General features: G+C 42.8%; 1 protein-coding gene across 5 annotated transcripts in view; it reads right to left on the bottom strand.

The window, feature by feature from the left end:
- The window catches only part of ARHGAP17 (Rho GTPase activating protein 17), a 97,190-nt gene that overhangs the window by 2,485 nt on the left and 79,638 nt on the right, over positions 1-15,067 (bottom strand). For 2 of the 5 annotated variants that reach the window (XM_029577618.1, XM_029577621.1), the window contains 2 exons: positions 13,123-13,295; positions 8,224-8,763 (listed from right to left, as the gene is read on the bottom strand). In XM_029577618.1, coding sequence (XP_029433478.1) covers positions 8,224-8,763; positions 13,123-13,295 — 713 coding nt within the window. Of the gene's footprint in view, positions 1-702; positions 753-6,530; positions 6,555-8,223; positions 8,764-13,122; positions 13,296-15,067 lie in introns of all 5 variants that reach the window. The other 3 variants (XR_003852731.1, XM_029577619.1, XM_029577620.1) reach the window with 3 other exon arrangements.

Below are 15,067 nucleotides of genomic sequence, written 5' to 3'. Positions count from 1 at the left end.
TCTCATACCAGGACATTGTAATAAGGGCTAATATTAATTCACAAGGAGCAACAAGGGAAGATGTAATAGGAGGAGAATTGTTCTCTGCTACAGTTGTAACATGTGTAAAGGATGGGAGCACCATAGCTCGTCTGCCATTTACTGTGCTCTTAAAGCATAACCTTTTACCTAGGAGACTGTTTAAACAAAATATTCCTCCACTGCAATAGCAAAGATCCTACAAGAGCTACATTTTTCCATTAGGGAACACTGCTGCTTTAAGTTTTTAGGTTGAATGCATTATTTTCACTGCTCTGATTACAATGAATAATAAGACATTTTTAAATACCTGCAGTACCTGAATGTAATCCATTTTGAAGTGCCAAAAGGCAGAATATAAAATAGTCATGTTAAGAGTTCTGAGCAGAAAAAGCCATTACAACGCATGCAGCCATCTGTCTAAATATCAGTAAATAGGAAAGAAATTCATAGTACAATAAACCCGATCGGCCCTGAAAGCATTCTGTAAAGCTCCTTTAGGAACAAGCAGGGAAGACGGGGGTAGACAGATTCCTGTCTGCATGCCGTATATTAGTGCAGTGCAAGCCAGCCAGCCAGCCTCATTAAGGTCACACACATTAGTAACTACTTCGGGTGCACAGAAATGTGATTGGAAAGTAGCACACAAATAGATTCTGGCCAATCATGCAGCTTGTTCCTTACCATTAAAACTTCCCAAATTCACTTCATATTGAATAAGGCAGGTCAAACATCTAGATTATTTAATGAAATTTCTAAAATTAGATTTTGCTACTTCTAACTACTTGTATGCCTAGGTATGATTTGCTTCTAAATTAGTTTTCAACTGGAAGAGGCCAAAAGCATGAATTGTTAATAAAATACAGTGCCTATTTCAATAAAGATCCAAATTGTTCATTTCATTAGTTAGTCAACTTAATAAAGCTTAGCAAAAGCAAAAGAATCTTAGCAGTTGCTATGTATTGTAGATAGCACGTGGCTTCTTTTGGTTCAGTACTGGAAGACTTGTTTTAAATTAGGTATTTGAGACAGATGTGAGCATCAATTTAGATGAATAAATTCAGAAATCTCTGCTTCAGACCTAGATGTTCCCACATTTTAGTGAGAACTGCAGCCAATTATGTGGCCAAGCTAACAAGTTACAACACACTCTAATCCCAAAAGGAAAAAGCATATTTCTTCATTATTCCACCAGACCAGTCTATGAGTTTATACAGGAAGACAGAGGACACAGCCTTTTTTCAGTGACATCTGCACCGATACTTAGGTTAATGTAGCACAGGGCAATTGCCCATACTGACTGGTGGAGCAGGATCCCCAGATCCCAGCCTTGCCTGATAGAGCACATTTATTTAATCTCTTAGTTATTACTTTTGTTGAGACTTCGCAGGTGTATATTTCCTTCAGAAAGTATTTTCTATACGGGACCTTTAAGACACCTTATCCAGACTACAGAAGAAAAGCAGAAGTGTATGTGCTATGAAGCAGGCCTGGTATCCAATAATCAGTTTTCATGGTTGTGTATGTACTGCTTTACTTCGTGTAGACTCAAGCAGCCTAACACAAACATTTCCATCTGCACAAAGCAAAAATATGGCTCTAAGAAGAATGGAAGAAATAAAGGAGCATACCAAGGGCCAATATACAGCTCTAGAGACAATCAGTGTCAAAACTAAGTTTTACATCATTCAGCACCAGCCAGGAAGAGTTTTTATTTGGTATAATTTGGCACCACTGGTAAGAATTCTCACTGCAGCACCATGGGTGGATGGGAGGGAGCTCATTACAGCTCTAAGAGAAAAAAAAAACAAGTCCCTGTACAGGAAAATCCCTGAATGGGGAATGCAGTCAGTCATTCTGCCTGTAATTTCCCATATTCCCCACCCTATATCCAGGGAACAGAATTCCTTTCATATGCAGCAGGGGCAGGAACTATTGTATGCTGCAGACACCTTGCTTTAATAGCTTCTGCAGACTCGTTCTTCATTCAAATGATGACCACAACAGTGATACGTTCACTCACAAACAGAGCTGCTATTGCCTCCCACGCCTCATAGAACTCCTCTTTCAGGAGATCACAAATGCATCCTGCTTGCCAGATACCACCACAGAATTGTGCCCATGCCTGCTCATGACTTGTAAAATGGAGAAATTACTTACCTGAATATTGTTTTCCTTAGTGTAGACAGATGGACTCAGGACCAATGGGTTATATGCTCCCCTTCTAGTAGATGGAGACAGAGTCAGGTTTCAAAGCTGTTGTCACCTTAGATTCACCCCTGCAGTGACCTCAGCCCTTCAGTATTCTCTTCAAAAGCCACGGTGGCCATACTATCGAAAAAACTTGATTAAAACCAACTTGACTAAATGGATAACCGTAACTGTACTCAAACACTGAATCCCAGCAAAATTATAGATGCCCTGATCTAGGAATTGGGCTACAGCTTACCTGTAATCTCTTGGAACTGGTTTAAATATACCCCCCCCCCCCCCCCAGAATCCCCAAAGAAACTTACGTTCAAACACAGGCCGCTTAACAGTCCCCGTCCCCCCCATCAGAGATGCTCACTTGACAGCAACCAGAGAAAGAGCATTTTCCATCGCCTGTCCTAAAATGTGGAACTCTCTCCCAAAAGATTTGAGAACCCAACCTAACCTCAAAACATTCAAAAAGGATCTAAAAACATGGCTGTTTTACAAAGTCTACATTGACAATCAAGTTTTACAACATCCAAACACCCAACAGAATTACCAACTGAAACCACGCAAAACAAGTCATCAACCAGCACCAAGCAAACCCTTCTCATTCAAAAATGATTTTTTTCGGACTATAAAAAAAGAATATCTTTACGTTTATAATATGTATCCTGTTATACCCTTAATTCACATACGTTAAGAGAATACCTTTTGAATCTTGTAAGCCGCTGTGATGGCTTCACTGAATGACCGTATATAAAAATCAAACAAATAAATAAATAAAATTCATTTCACGGGTGATTCCTTGGCACCGTTCTTGGGCAGCCGTGGGCGGGATGCAGAGTCCATCTGTCTACACTAAGGAAAACAAAATTATCAGGTAAGTAATTTCTCCATTTCCTAGCGTGTAGCCAGATGGACTCAGGACCAATGGCTGTATAAAAGCTATTCCCGATCGGAGTGAGAGGCTGCCCGCGGTCCAGTTAACATTGCTCTTGCAAAGGCTGCGTCTTCTCGGACATGGATGTCCAGGCGATAGAACTTGGAGAAGACGTGCAAGGAAGACCATGTCGCTGCTCGGCAGATGGGATTAGTCAGATCCAGGGTGCTTCTGGTTAAGGTTGTGGCTGACCCATCCTCCGAATGGGAAGAACTCTGCTTGGTAAAGTCTGGGGAGGTCGACTCTCCCTGGGCCTCCTCACAGTGCTGATATAAGAATCCTGGTCAGAATGAGTAGCTCTAATATGGCAAGCGGCGCAGAGAGAAAGGCGCTTATGTTTCTTTGCTGCAGGAGCCATTAGATATGGCAGTTGCGCATTCAGCTGGCTCTCGCTTGAAAACTTTGTGCGCACAGAGTTCGGGCACCTAAGCAGGAAGGGCCAGCATGCACTGCGCATACAGACGCTGTATGGAGGGCAATGCAAGGTGCACAAAACCGTGTGCAAAATGGTGCCAATACAGTCTACCATGCGGTGTGCTAAGCAAGCCTGAAGCAGGGCCTAGCCCACTGGGGGCCACTCAACCTGCTCGGATGCCCACTTCCCTTTACAGCAACGAATCAGGAACATCTTCGGTAAGGTGCGCCAAGGAAGGCGACCGGAGGAGTCTTACCGAAACCCCTCCAATGTCTCTAACAGAAAATCTTTTTTTTTTTTTTTTTAAACTTACCTGGGCTTAGCGCTTAACAGCTGAGTACAGAGAAGGTCTTCAGCTGCAGGGGCAGAGGGCTTTGGCTGTCACCACCGCGCTCAGCTTCCTGCACCCGCTGCTTCAGCAGGAACCGGCTACCGGACCAAGGCACACCTCTGAGGGATCTCGGAAATCGCCTCAGGAATTCTCAACTGGGGGAGGGACCCTTAGGTATCACCGCATGAGAGCGGGGCTCAATCTTCTCCAATTTAAAAGTAGAAATTTGAAGGTAAATTTTCCTCATCTAAAGAGTACTGTGTTCCTGATAGGAGACACAATCCACATCTGCTAGGAGACGGAGACATTCTGAAAGGCTGAGGTCACTGCAGGGGTATATCTAAGGTGATGTCAGCTTTGAAACTTGACCATCTCCACATAACCCATTGGTCCTGAGTCCATCTGGTTACACGCTAGGAAAACTGCATTTTCCACTGGAAAGGAGAAAAGTGATGCATAGCTGAATCTACATCATCACCCATAACGTAACTACTGACAGAACAATAGGTCCCACACACATAAAATGTCTGCATTACTGGATCAACCAAAACTGAAGTGCATGAACTTTCAAGATCACATAGGTCAATCTTCAGATACAACAGAACCAATGTGCAGGAGTGCAAAAATCTAAGGTGTCTAGTCACATGGGCACCTAAAACTTGATTTCTGGCACTTGCCATCTATAGCTGGAGCAGAGCCACTATGACCGTACAATAGAAAGGAGCTGCCACTGAAACTTGCGGTTATTGAGAGAGGGATGGAGAACAAAAGGATTGGTAGGAAGTAATTTAATCCCTCCATCTCTATAATGACACCAAAAAAGCTCAGAAACAAAAAGAAAAATTTCTTGGCTCCTAAAACTGCATAGTGCTCAAGATTTTATTCAAATTTTGTAATCACTAAAATTTACTAAGTGTAACCTGCATAAACAAACCTGAGAAATGTCATGCTGGACCAAGGTCCATCAAGCCCAGAATCTGATCTGGGACAGTGGTTAATCCAGGTCAAAAATACTGGCAGATCCCATAAAGTAAATCTAATTCATTTTACTCACTCCCAGGGATAAGTAAATAGGACCATAAGTTGCCATACTGGGTCACACCATCAAGCCCAGTACCCTGTTTCCAACAGTGGCCATTCCAAGTCACAAGCACCCAATCATTAAATAGATCCCAAGCTACTATTGCTTATTAATTACCATAATAGCAGTTTATGGATTTATCCTCTAGGAACTTATCCAAATCTTTTTTAAACCTAGTTACACTAACTGCTTTAACCACATCCTCTGGCAATGAATTCCAGAGCTTAACTAACTATGCGCTGAGGGAAAAATAATTTTCTTTGATTTGTTTTAGCTTTCTTTAGTCTACCTTACTAACAGGCTGATTCAGTAAAGTCCGCAGGAGAGTGGACGAACGCCCGCTCTCCCGACGTGTGCACAGGCCACTTGCCTATGCGCGCGATTCTCTATTTAAATGAGGCCTGGCAGTAGAAACGGGCAAAAGGAGGCGCTAGGGACACTAGCGCGTCCCTAGCGTCTCCTTTTAGCCCGGAGCGGCGGCTGTCAGTGGGTTTGACAGCCGACGCTCAGTTTTGCCGGCATTTGTTCTTGAGCCCGCTGACAGCCATGGGCTCGGAAACCGGACGCCGGCAAAATTGAGCGTCCGGTTTTCGACCCAACAGCCGCTGGCCCATTTAAAAATTTTTTTTCTTTTTTTTACCCTTCGGGACCTCCGACTTAATATCGCCATGATATTAAGTCGGAGGGTGCACTTTCCCCGGTGCCAGCAGAAACTAGCACCTACCTTTGGGTTGGCGCTAATTTCTTAATGTAAAATGTGCGGCTTGGCTGCACATTTTACTTACTGAATCGCACGCATACCTAATAGGGCCCTCAACATGCATTTGCATGTTGAGGGCCCTATTAGGTTCCGCGGGTTGGACACTCGTTTTCTGCCCCTTACTGAATAAGGGGTAAGGGAAAATGCGCGTCCAAGGGCAGGTTAAAAGTGCACTCCGTCAGAGCGCACTGTACTGTATCAGCCTGTAATAAGGTTATGGACTTTTCCTCCAGGAATTTATCCAAACTTTTAATCACAAGAACTTCTTTCAAAAATTGGAAAAAGGATCCACCGGAGGAAAATATGAAAAAGCATAAGCATTGGCAAGTTAGAAGAAACATTAAAGTGAGCTAAAAGAATTTGAAAAGCATCGGGCTTAAAAGACAAAAATTCATAACAAAAAGCTTTTTAAAATATATCCAAAGCAGGAAGGTTGAGTAAAATCAGATAATGGATTAAAAGGAGCACCCAAGCCGTCTAAATTTTCCACTTCTGCCACATGTTCTTGCAAGCTCGTGTATCTGCATCTCTTTGGCTGGTCCAGTAAATTATATTGCATCTAATCTGCTATGGTACCAGTATTCTCCAGAAGTAAAAAAGCCTCCCAGATTTCTGCATGTCTTTTCTAGTAGGAGAGGAATAAAAGCAGACTGATAGGCAACATAAGGTACTACAGTGCACATTATAGATGGGCAGACAGCACGTGTCAAAAGTGCATTAACGGGAAAAAAGCATCTGGTAAAAACCAAAGGAGCAAGCACAGGTGAAGCTGCAGTGCAGGTCACCAACCTTATTCCTGGCAATCGCCACAACCTGTGAAAGCATCGGCAGGTAAATCTATTAGTCAACATCAAATGTTTCAGGTCACACAAACAAATTCCACTTACTCTACTCTGAAAAGCAGTTGGCGGGGGGGGGGGGGGGGGAAGAGAAGAAAGAGGGTTAAAATAAATCCAAGCATGAAGTGGAAAATGCTGAGAAGGGCATCAATTTTGACCCAGATCTGTTCAGTCTCCTCTTGCTCCTTCACACTATACTGCCCTGCTGCCTGCTAGAGGCAGGAGGCTGGGATTTCAAGCTCTAAGCCTGAATTACTTAACCTCTACCTATGGGCCCAATTCACTACAGCTCACCCCCCCATATGCGAGGAGAGGCTGCAATACCAGCAGTAGCCACATGGTGTCAGTATAACAGGGCAGGCGCTGCTGATGCAGCCAGAGTGTGAAACATGAGAGAGACTCTGCAGAGATTTGTACTCATTACCAGCACCTCAGCTCTGTGACAGAGCCCAACGTGGCAAGCAATGGCTCTCCTCCCAGACTTCTAAACTGTATTAAGGGAACTGTGGTCTTTCCTGCAACTTAGAAGCCGTTTCTAGGAGATCGTGTAAGGAGATTGGGTTTTTTGTACATCGCTTACATTCATGTTAAGCAATTCATAAATTTTAATAAAGATAACATATAAAGAGACCACAGCCCTGAAGCAATGTCATTTGCCATGAACAAAATGGCACTAATATTTTAGGGTGTCCTGGGTGAAATGTTGGCTCCATTTCCACAAGTAACATCTCTTTCAGTGAGAATTATGAAACAGTGCAAGGAAGCTGAAATATTCAGTACCCTCGGGTAATATCGCCTCTGCTGACATATTTATCAGGTAACAGGAAGCTAACTAACTGAATATCAGATTTATTTTGTAGTCAAGTCCTAAAACAGATGAAAATATCTTTGACACTGAATTTTACTATAAAGTCTGTTGCACTAACCAGACAATGTGTGACTAGTGAGGCTGTAAGGGACGACGTCCGCATGCCTGCTCTGATCCCCAGTCCCTGTCACTAATGGGGCTGTAAGGGATGACGTCTGCATGCCTGCTCTGATCCCCAATCCCCATCACTAGGGAGGCTGTAAGGGACGTCGTCTGCATGCCTGCTCTGATCCCCAGACCCTGTCACTAATGGGGCTGTAAGGGATGACGTCTGCATGCCTGCTCTGATCCCCAGTCCCCATCACTAGGGAGGCTGTAAGGGACGTCGTCTGCATGCCTGCTCTGATCCCCAGACCCTGTCACTAATGGGGCTGTAAGGGACGTTGTCTGCATGCCTGCTCTGATCCCCAGTCCCTGTCACTAGGGAGGCTGTAAGGGATGACGTCTGCATGCCTGCTCTGATCCCCAGATCCTGTCACTAGGGAGGCTGTAAGGGATGACGTCTGCATGCCTGCTCTGATCCCCAGACCCTGTCACTAGGGAGGCTGTAAGGGATGACGTCTGCATGCCTGCTCTGATCCCCAGATCCTGTCACTAGGGAGGCTTCTCATGTGGTTCCTGCTGGGTCCTGACCTGGAGCACATTTGCTTTCTGGTTCACTCTCCCCATTGCTGAGAACACATTTAAATAGAAGCACTCAGCATATTACAGCTTGGTCCAATTCATGCATTTCCCATTTACAGGAATACTGTGACGATGCATTGCTGCGCCTCACCTGTCACTGTTTTTGAAGCCGTCGCAGGCAGAATTTCTCCGGTTGATGAGAGCACTGAAGGATGGGGGGGAGGAGGGATACTGGGCCGGTTCCTGGGTTTGGGGACTGGCCGCGGCCTCCCTAGTGTGCCCGTCTGTGGGTGGGATGTGTCTGTGTTAGCCGAGGCCGGCTGGTGGGCTCCCAGCAGTGGGGCCTCAGGTGTTGCCAGAGTGGAGGGAGGAGGGACGAAGGGCAGCTCAGGAGGAAGCGGCTGTGTCTGTGCTTTGGGCTGCAGGGGAGGGGTTGCCTGTGTTGGAGGCTGGGGTGGTGGGTGATTAGGAGCCTGAATGACTGGGGTGCTGCTAGCATACCTGCGAGGTAGAGACCCATGGGAATACACAGGGGCCTGGGTAGTCCCTTGGCTAATTTGCTGGCTAGGGGGAGACGGGCTTCTTGTGGAGGGCTTAGGAGAGACGGAAGGGGGCTGAGTAAGTGGCAGTGAGGATCCTTGATTTCCCAGCTGCCCAGCAGATGGAGGTGCTGGTGCTGGCTTTTTGGTGCCTGCGGATGAAAGACAAACATTAGAAAATCCATTGTAGGTGTAGCTGTTTTATAATTCATTGATCACATTTATATACCACCAACCTGTGAGGAGTTCAAGACAGAGGTCAACAAAATACAATCAATATTTAAAAAAAAAAAAAAAAAAAAAAAAAGACTCATCATTAACACGAGTGCTATTATTAAACCCATTTTAAAGAAGAAAAATTCAGATGCATCTAATTTCAGTAATTTTAGACCAGTTTCAAATCTCCCACTTTTGGCTAAGATAATTGAAAAGGTGGTTCAAATACAATTAACAGAGTATTTAGAGGAAAACCATGTGCTTTATCCAGCTCAATTCGGTTTCCGTAAGTTTTTTGTTTTTTTTTAATACAGAGACATTGTCATCATCACTGACAGATGCTTAGAGATTTGGACTCTGGGCATTCATACTTGCCAGTGATGTTCGATATTTCTGCCACATTTGATACTGATCACTCAATATTAATACAGAGCCTTGCTGAAATCTGTTTAGCTGGAAAAACAATTCATTGGTTTGAATTGTATCTTAGATATCGGTCTTTTACAAGTCAAAGTAGGAGTTTCAGAATCTGCCACTTTTTCATCATCTGGAGTAGCACAAGGTTCATCTTTATCTGCAACACACACACACACTGTGTGTGTGTGTGTGTGTGTTACAGCTTTGTAAACTGTTAGCTGGTTTACAAAGCTGTAACATGCCACACCTATGCCGATGACGTTCAGATGTTGATACCAGTTAATGATTCCATTAAAAATACATTGAAATCACTGGAGATATCTCGCTCTTCTATTCAAAAGCTTATAACACACATGAAACTTGGTTTAAACGAACAAAAAACTGAAATACTTTTAAATTTGTAACAAACTGGACAATAAGATATCAACGAATTTTAAAATTAAGCATTGCGATTTCACTTTAGTAAATGAGACCAGGGATCTTGGGGTTATGTCAGACAGTGAGCTCACCATGAAAAGAGCAGTTAAGAATATATGCTTAGTCTGTTTTAATAAACTGTGTATTTAAAAAAAACTAAAACTGCTTTTATATTTTCAGGATTTTAGAACAGTTTTACAGTCTTTAATCTTTTAAAAAATGGATTATTGTAATGCCCTAATCTGCGGTCGAGTAAAAAGGTCAACTTTCTATTCCATCTCCAAAACTGGCTCATTTGAATAAAGTAAGGGAGACAGCTTTATACCTGGCTGGCCCGATAGTGTGGAACATGCTCCCGCCTGAGATGAATTTTCAAACTTTTAAAAAGATTTTGAAAACCAGACTATTTAAACAGGCGTTCAACGTTTGAGCATAGTTTTAAATCTGTTTCGACTAAATGGGATATCTGTTATCAGAATGGAGAACAAGGAAAGGCTTTTATTATGTCTATTGTTTTATTATTTTTTAATTTTATTTTCTTCATTTTATGATTATGATGATATATTTTTTTCTTCGCTTTTGATGGTAGTTAAATTTGTAGGTGCTCCTTTATAGACTTGTGTATTTTATTGATGTATTTTACATTGTTGTAAACCAGTATGATTGTATCAGAATATAAAATTAAACAAACACAATTAAATATAAATGCACCATTTACTGCTTGTACCAGAAGTGGTAGTTATAAATTAGATCCATGTCTATCATTACAAGGTGTTCCACGCTTGAGCAATAAAGCAGTGTGGCCCTTATACACAGCCAAGAGAGGCAGCCTGTCCCATCCCCCCCCCCCGCGGTGGTCACTAGCACATCTGCACTGGTACCGCCTCAGACCACTCCTAGTGCTAATCTTAGCCTGCAGCAGCAGGCGATGCGACATCTGAGCCAGCACAGGCCAGAGTGGCATCTCTTTGGGTCAGAGGCTATGGGTTCCTTGCTCTTTCTACGGCCACTCAGGTTAAGCTTAAATTGGTCCTTGGCATTCATTTTTTTCTGAGATCTCTTGTAAACATTTTATTTTATCAGGCTGCAAGATACATTGTATTCGACCAGAAGCATTTGGAAAGGGTTTTTAAGGATACAGTGCAAATGATTTTAGGGGTTTTCTCTCTCCCCCATTCAGTGAATTCTTCCTCTGTGATGGCTTTTTTGGGGGAGAGGGGAGGGTTGTATGTTAGCCAAATAGTCGCATATTCATTAATTTGGGATCCTAAGTGGTTTAAGACTGTCCATTTTTCTTATATTTTGCTGCAGTTCCCTTTCTAGGATCTCCTCAGGTTGGTAAGGGCTAATAGGAAAAGCCGTGAGTTGATATGGTTTCTCTCTCAAGGGGTGGGATTGTTGAAATATTCTCTCATGGATATTTTAGACTTTTTTTTTAATCTTCTATTCATGTCCCAACTCTTGGAACTCCTTTGAGTCGTTGCTACCTCCATCAACAAATTCCAATTTATACCCAATGCATTCACTTCTCTTCCATTTACTTGCAAGCTGCATAGGCATCCACTACTTACTGCATGTACTCAGTGCCTTCTTACTTTCTCTTATCCACCTTGGGCCTACCTTTAGGAAAATCTGGAACAAACTCTACATGACAATTCAAAATGTAATGGTAAGGTCAGTAAATTAACAGCTAACCTGAAGATTGCCTTACCTTTGCCTCTATCATTATGCTCCAAGTCTACTGCATGGATTGAGTTTTCCCTCCTTTCTGCTCAGAAATCTGTTCCATCCTCTCTCAAATGGACAATTTTTGTGCTCCAATGCTTTGATTAAAGTCTTGTGCTCAGAGGAGCACGTTGGGATGGCTATAGTTCATTCTTCACTAGAGCAAGGTGGGCTACCGGATAACCTAAACATTGCAGTAGTGCAACCTATCCTTAAGAAAGCAGACAATACGTCCATACAACCTTACAATTTACCCTTCAATTTCTTCCCTTCCTTTTCTTTCAAAACTTATCAAAATAGTTGCGTTGCAACAACTTCAGGAATTTGTGGATGACAATGAGCTTATTCATGATTCTCAGTTTGGATTTCATCCTCATCACAATGCAGAGCTACTTGTTTTGATCAAATCCGTTTAGGGTTTGCTGCTGGGGTCAGACATCTTGCTGTCTTTTTAGATGTCCCTGCAGCATTCCATACCCTTGACCATACCTTTTTGCTAGGTCGCCTTCAGTCTCTGGGTGTTACTTCCTTGGTTCTAGCATGGTTTTCACCTCTCTTACGTGGCCAGTTCCTATAAGGTTGCCATTGGTGCGGCTCAATAATCAGGCATTCCCATTGGGCACAGGCATCCCACAGGGATCAGCGCACTCGCCAACATCTCTGTCCCCTGTGTAATGTTCTCTCTAGGCTGGAGGTTTCTTTTAAAATATGTGCAGGTTTTTTTTCCCCTATTACCTCCTCCTTTCAAGAGGCATTGGATAAACTATGATTCTCCAAGATTAAGAATTAGTAATTTGACAACCATTAAGCTTTGAACGTTAAGATGACCAAGGTTTTAGCTTTTTCTTGTTCCGAGGTTGTTCATGTTCCAACTCACTGGTCTTTTGAGGGGGTTACGATTCCCATTATGTATCAAGTAAGGAGCCTGGGATTGGTGGAAGATTCTGCTCTCTCTGCACCCTCACATACAATCTTTAGTGAGAGGTTGTTACTCTTAGGATGTGCCTTCTGCGTTCAGTGAAACCCTTCCTGAATGTTAAGGATTTTTGTAGCGTTGAACAATCTTAGTTCCTTACTTCTTGGCTTACCTCAGTCCTCTCTCCGATCATTACAACTTATACAAAATTCTGCAGCTTGGTTTGTTTCTGGAAGTTCTCAGCAGTCAGTTAAACTGCATTGGTTACTACCATCTCATGGCGCATTAAGTTCAGGATCCTTAATCTTTAAATTCTTTATGATCTTTTAGCAAATTGGCTGCAGAACTGATAGAATATTGCCCTATGCAGTTGTTAGTGGTTCCTTCCCTTAGGTTACAGGAATCCCATTTGCAAACTTTCAACATGACGGGTCCTGTTCTCTGGAATGACCTTCCGGAGTCCCTGAGAATGGAGGGAGACTTTGCTACATTTTCATAAACTGTTTACATTGGCCTCTCCTACTTATCATTTCTCTCTGAGTTTCTCTGTTAGGGGCGCAGAACATTGCCAGTATATTCAAACTGTTTTTGAACAGTCGCAGACTGGGCGGCTTTGCTGTCTAATTTTATTTATTTTGGTGTGTTTTTATTGTATTTTGAAATTTTTACTGATTTTTACTGGTTTTGTGTCGATTTACATTATGCGAGTTAGTGTTATCCGCTGAGATTTGTAAATCAGCGGAATACAAGTTTTTATAAGTAACACACACACACTTATCTAACCATACTGTGAGGCCATCGGTCCATATGAGAACTGTACCTCGTCTTGTCATGTGGGGACTTGGGCCAGCAGAACTATATGCTGGGCCGGCAGACAGTTGGCTGGAGCTGCCGGTTAGCTGCGGCTGGCTCTGCATGGTGTTCAGGGCATGTGCTCCGTTTCTCACAGGTGGTGGTGTGGTTGCAGCTGCACCGTCTTTGGGTTTGCTCACACTGAAAAAAAAAAAAAAAAAAGAAATAGGAAGTCAATATTTCTGAATATCAAGTATCAGGCACAGGGAGATTAAAAAATGATGTAACTTTGCTTTACTCAGAAGATCCTGTTTGCCCAGTGCAACACGCTAGTAGATTTCTCATGTCTGCTTGCTTTTAGTTTTATCAGTGCCAGTAAAATAGCAGCATAAGTGTTTATTCAGGGATACCAGCATCAGACAGAGCCTACACCCCTCTGCCCACAAGACCACTGTACACCAGCTCAATGCTCCCACATTTCAATGCTGCTGCTGCTCTCTCAGCAGAAACAGCATGGCTTGTAGAGTTGATGCATAGGGGGGGGAGCAGAGGCCTGTGTGGAATCAAAGTGGCAGCCCCTAGGGCAGCACAACATTTTCACTTATTATCCATCCTGCCTGCAGGGATAATTATGGACTTGCAATTATCACAATTATTAAATTTCTCCCCATCAGCATCCATCCTGCCTCATCTTGCCTCCAGAGAAAACCGAGGATCCCCAGTGATTATCACATTTCTAGATCTCAATCCTTGCCTCAAAGGAGGTCAACCAAAGCAGTGTGCTTGCAAGCTTAAAAAACAAGAGCTTAACATTCTCAGAAAGTGTCTGTGAGCTCACGTTAGAGACTTTTTTACTGCCTAGGCTGGCATACAGTTTCTCTGGCTAGAAAGAGGAAAGTTTTATGCTGAAAATCAAAATCTTTCGCCTCCTGGGCTCATTTTTAAGATAAGAATATATCTGAGCATTTATAATACTTTTTTTTTTTGTATTGCCATCTTAAGCTTGTATGTCCATAATTATCTTTGAAGGCAAAATTATTACTTACCTGTAATTGTATTCCAAAGTTATTTTAATGAATTCCTACAATTCACCCATCTCCCCGAGGAGTTGTACATGCACCTACACTGAAGAGGAAGCGATAGCGGAAGTGAAGAAAGGTGATTGGATGCTGGAAAATGTTACGAAGTCTAGGTTCACATGCGCGACCCAGAGTAACTATGAACCACAGTCTTGAGGGCAGTGTGACAAGACAGAATGGATGGCGATGCGCCTTTAGCACAGAGGTGGAATAAGCCCCAAAAAGTGACCCCATAGACTGTGTAGCAATTGAGTTAAAGGGACTGTACCTTGCAGTACAAAACTGGTTTTCTGACCACCACCGAGTATCAATAATACCATATAGGCCCCTTATAATGGCAAAGCTGTGGCTAGTCTTGTGTGACATCGGAGACAGAGCAGCACTACTGAAGCACTACTCCGTTCATGACCTTGGATTAATTCTTACTTTGTATCCTGACTTAACACCTACTACACCCTCAGGCACTTTTTGTCCACGATGCACAGGTAATTGGGAATAAGAGTGATTAGAATCATCAAAATAGTTTTATACCCTCTCTTGAGAGCACAGGTGGTGACCGATGTCTAGTTCTTCTGGTTCACTCTTCCAGAAGATTGCAGACTTGAGTAATGCAAAATAAAAAAAATTTTAAAAAGCCTTATAATGGAGAAATTACTTACCTGATAATTTAGTTTTCCATAGTGTAGACAGATGGATTCAGGACCAATGGGTTTATGCTCCCCTGCTAGCAGATGAAGACTGAGTCAGGTTTCAAAGCTGACGTCACCTTAGATACGCCCCTTCAGAGACCTCAGCCCTAATGTATTCTCTTCAAAAGCCATTGTGGACCTACTATTGAAAAACTTGAATACAATTTAATAACCTGATTAAGAACTTGATTAAAAATGGTGACTG

Source organism: Rhinatrema bivittatum, chromosome 14 (genome assembly GCF_901001135.1).
Source record: "Rhinatrema bivittatum chromosome 14, aRhiBiv1.1, whole genome shotgun sequence".
In the NCBI taxonomy this organism is placed as follows: domain Eukaryota; kingdom Metazoa; phylum Chordata; class Amphibia; order Gymnophiona; family Rhinatrematidae; genus Rhinatrema; species Rhinatrema bivittatum.
Note: the sequence above shows the minus strand (reverse complement) of the source record. Positions and strands in the feature narration are given on the sequence as shown.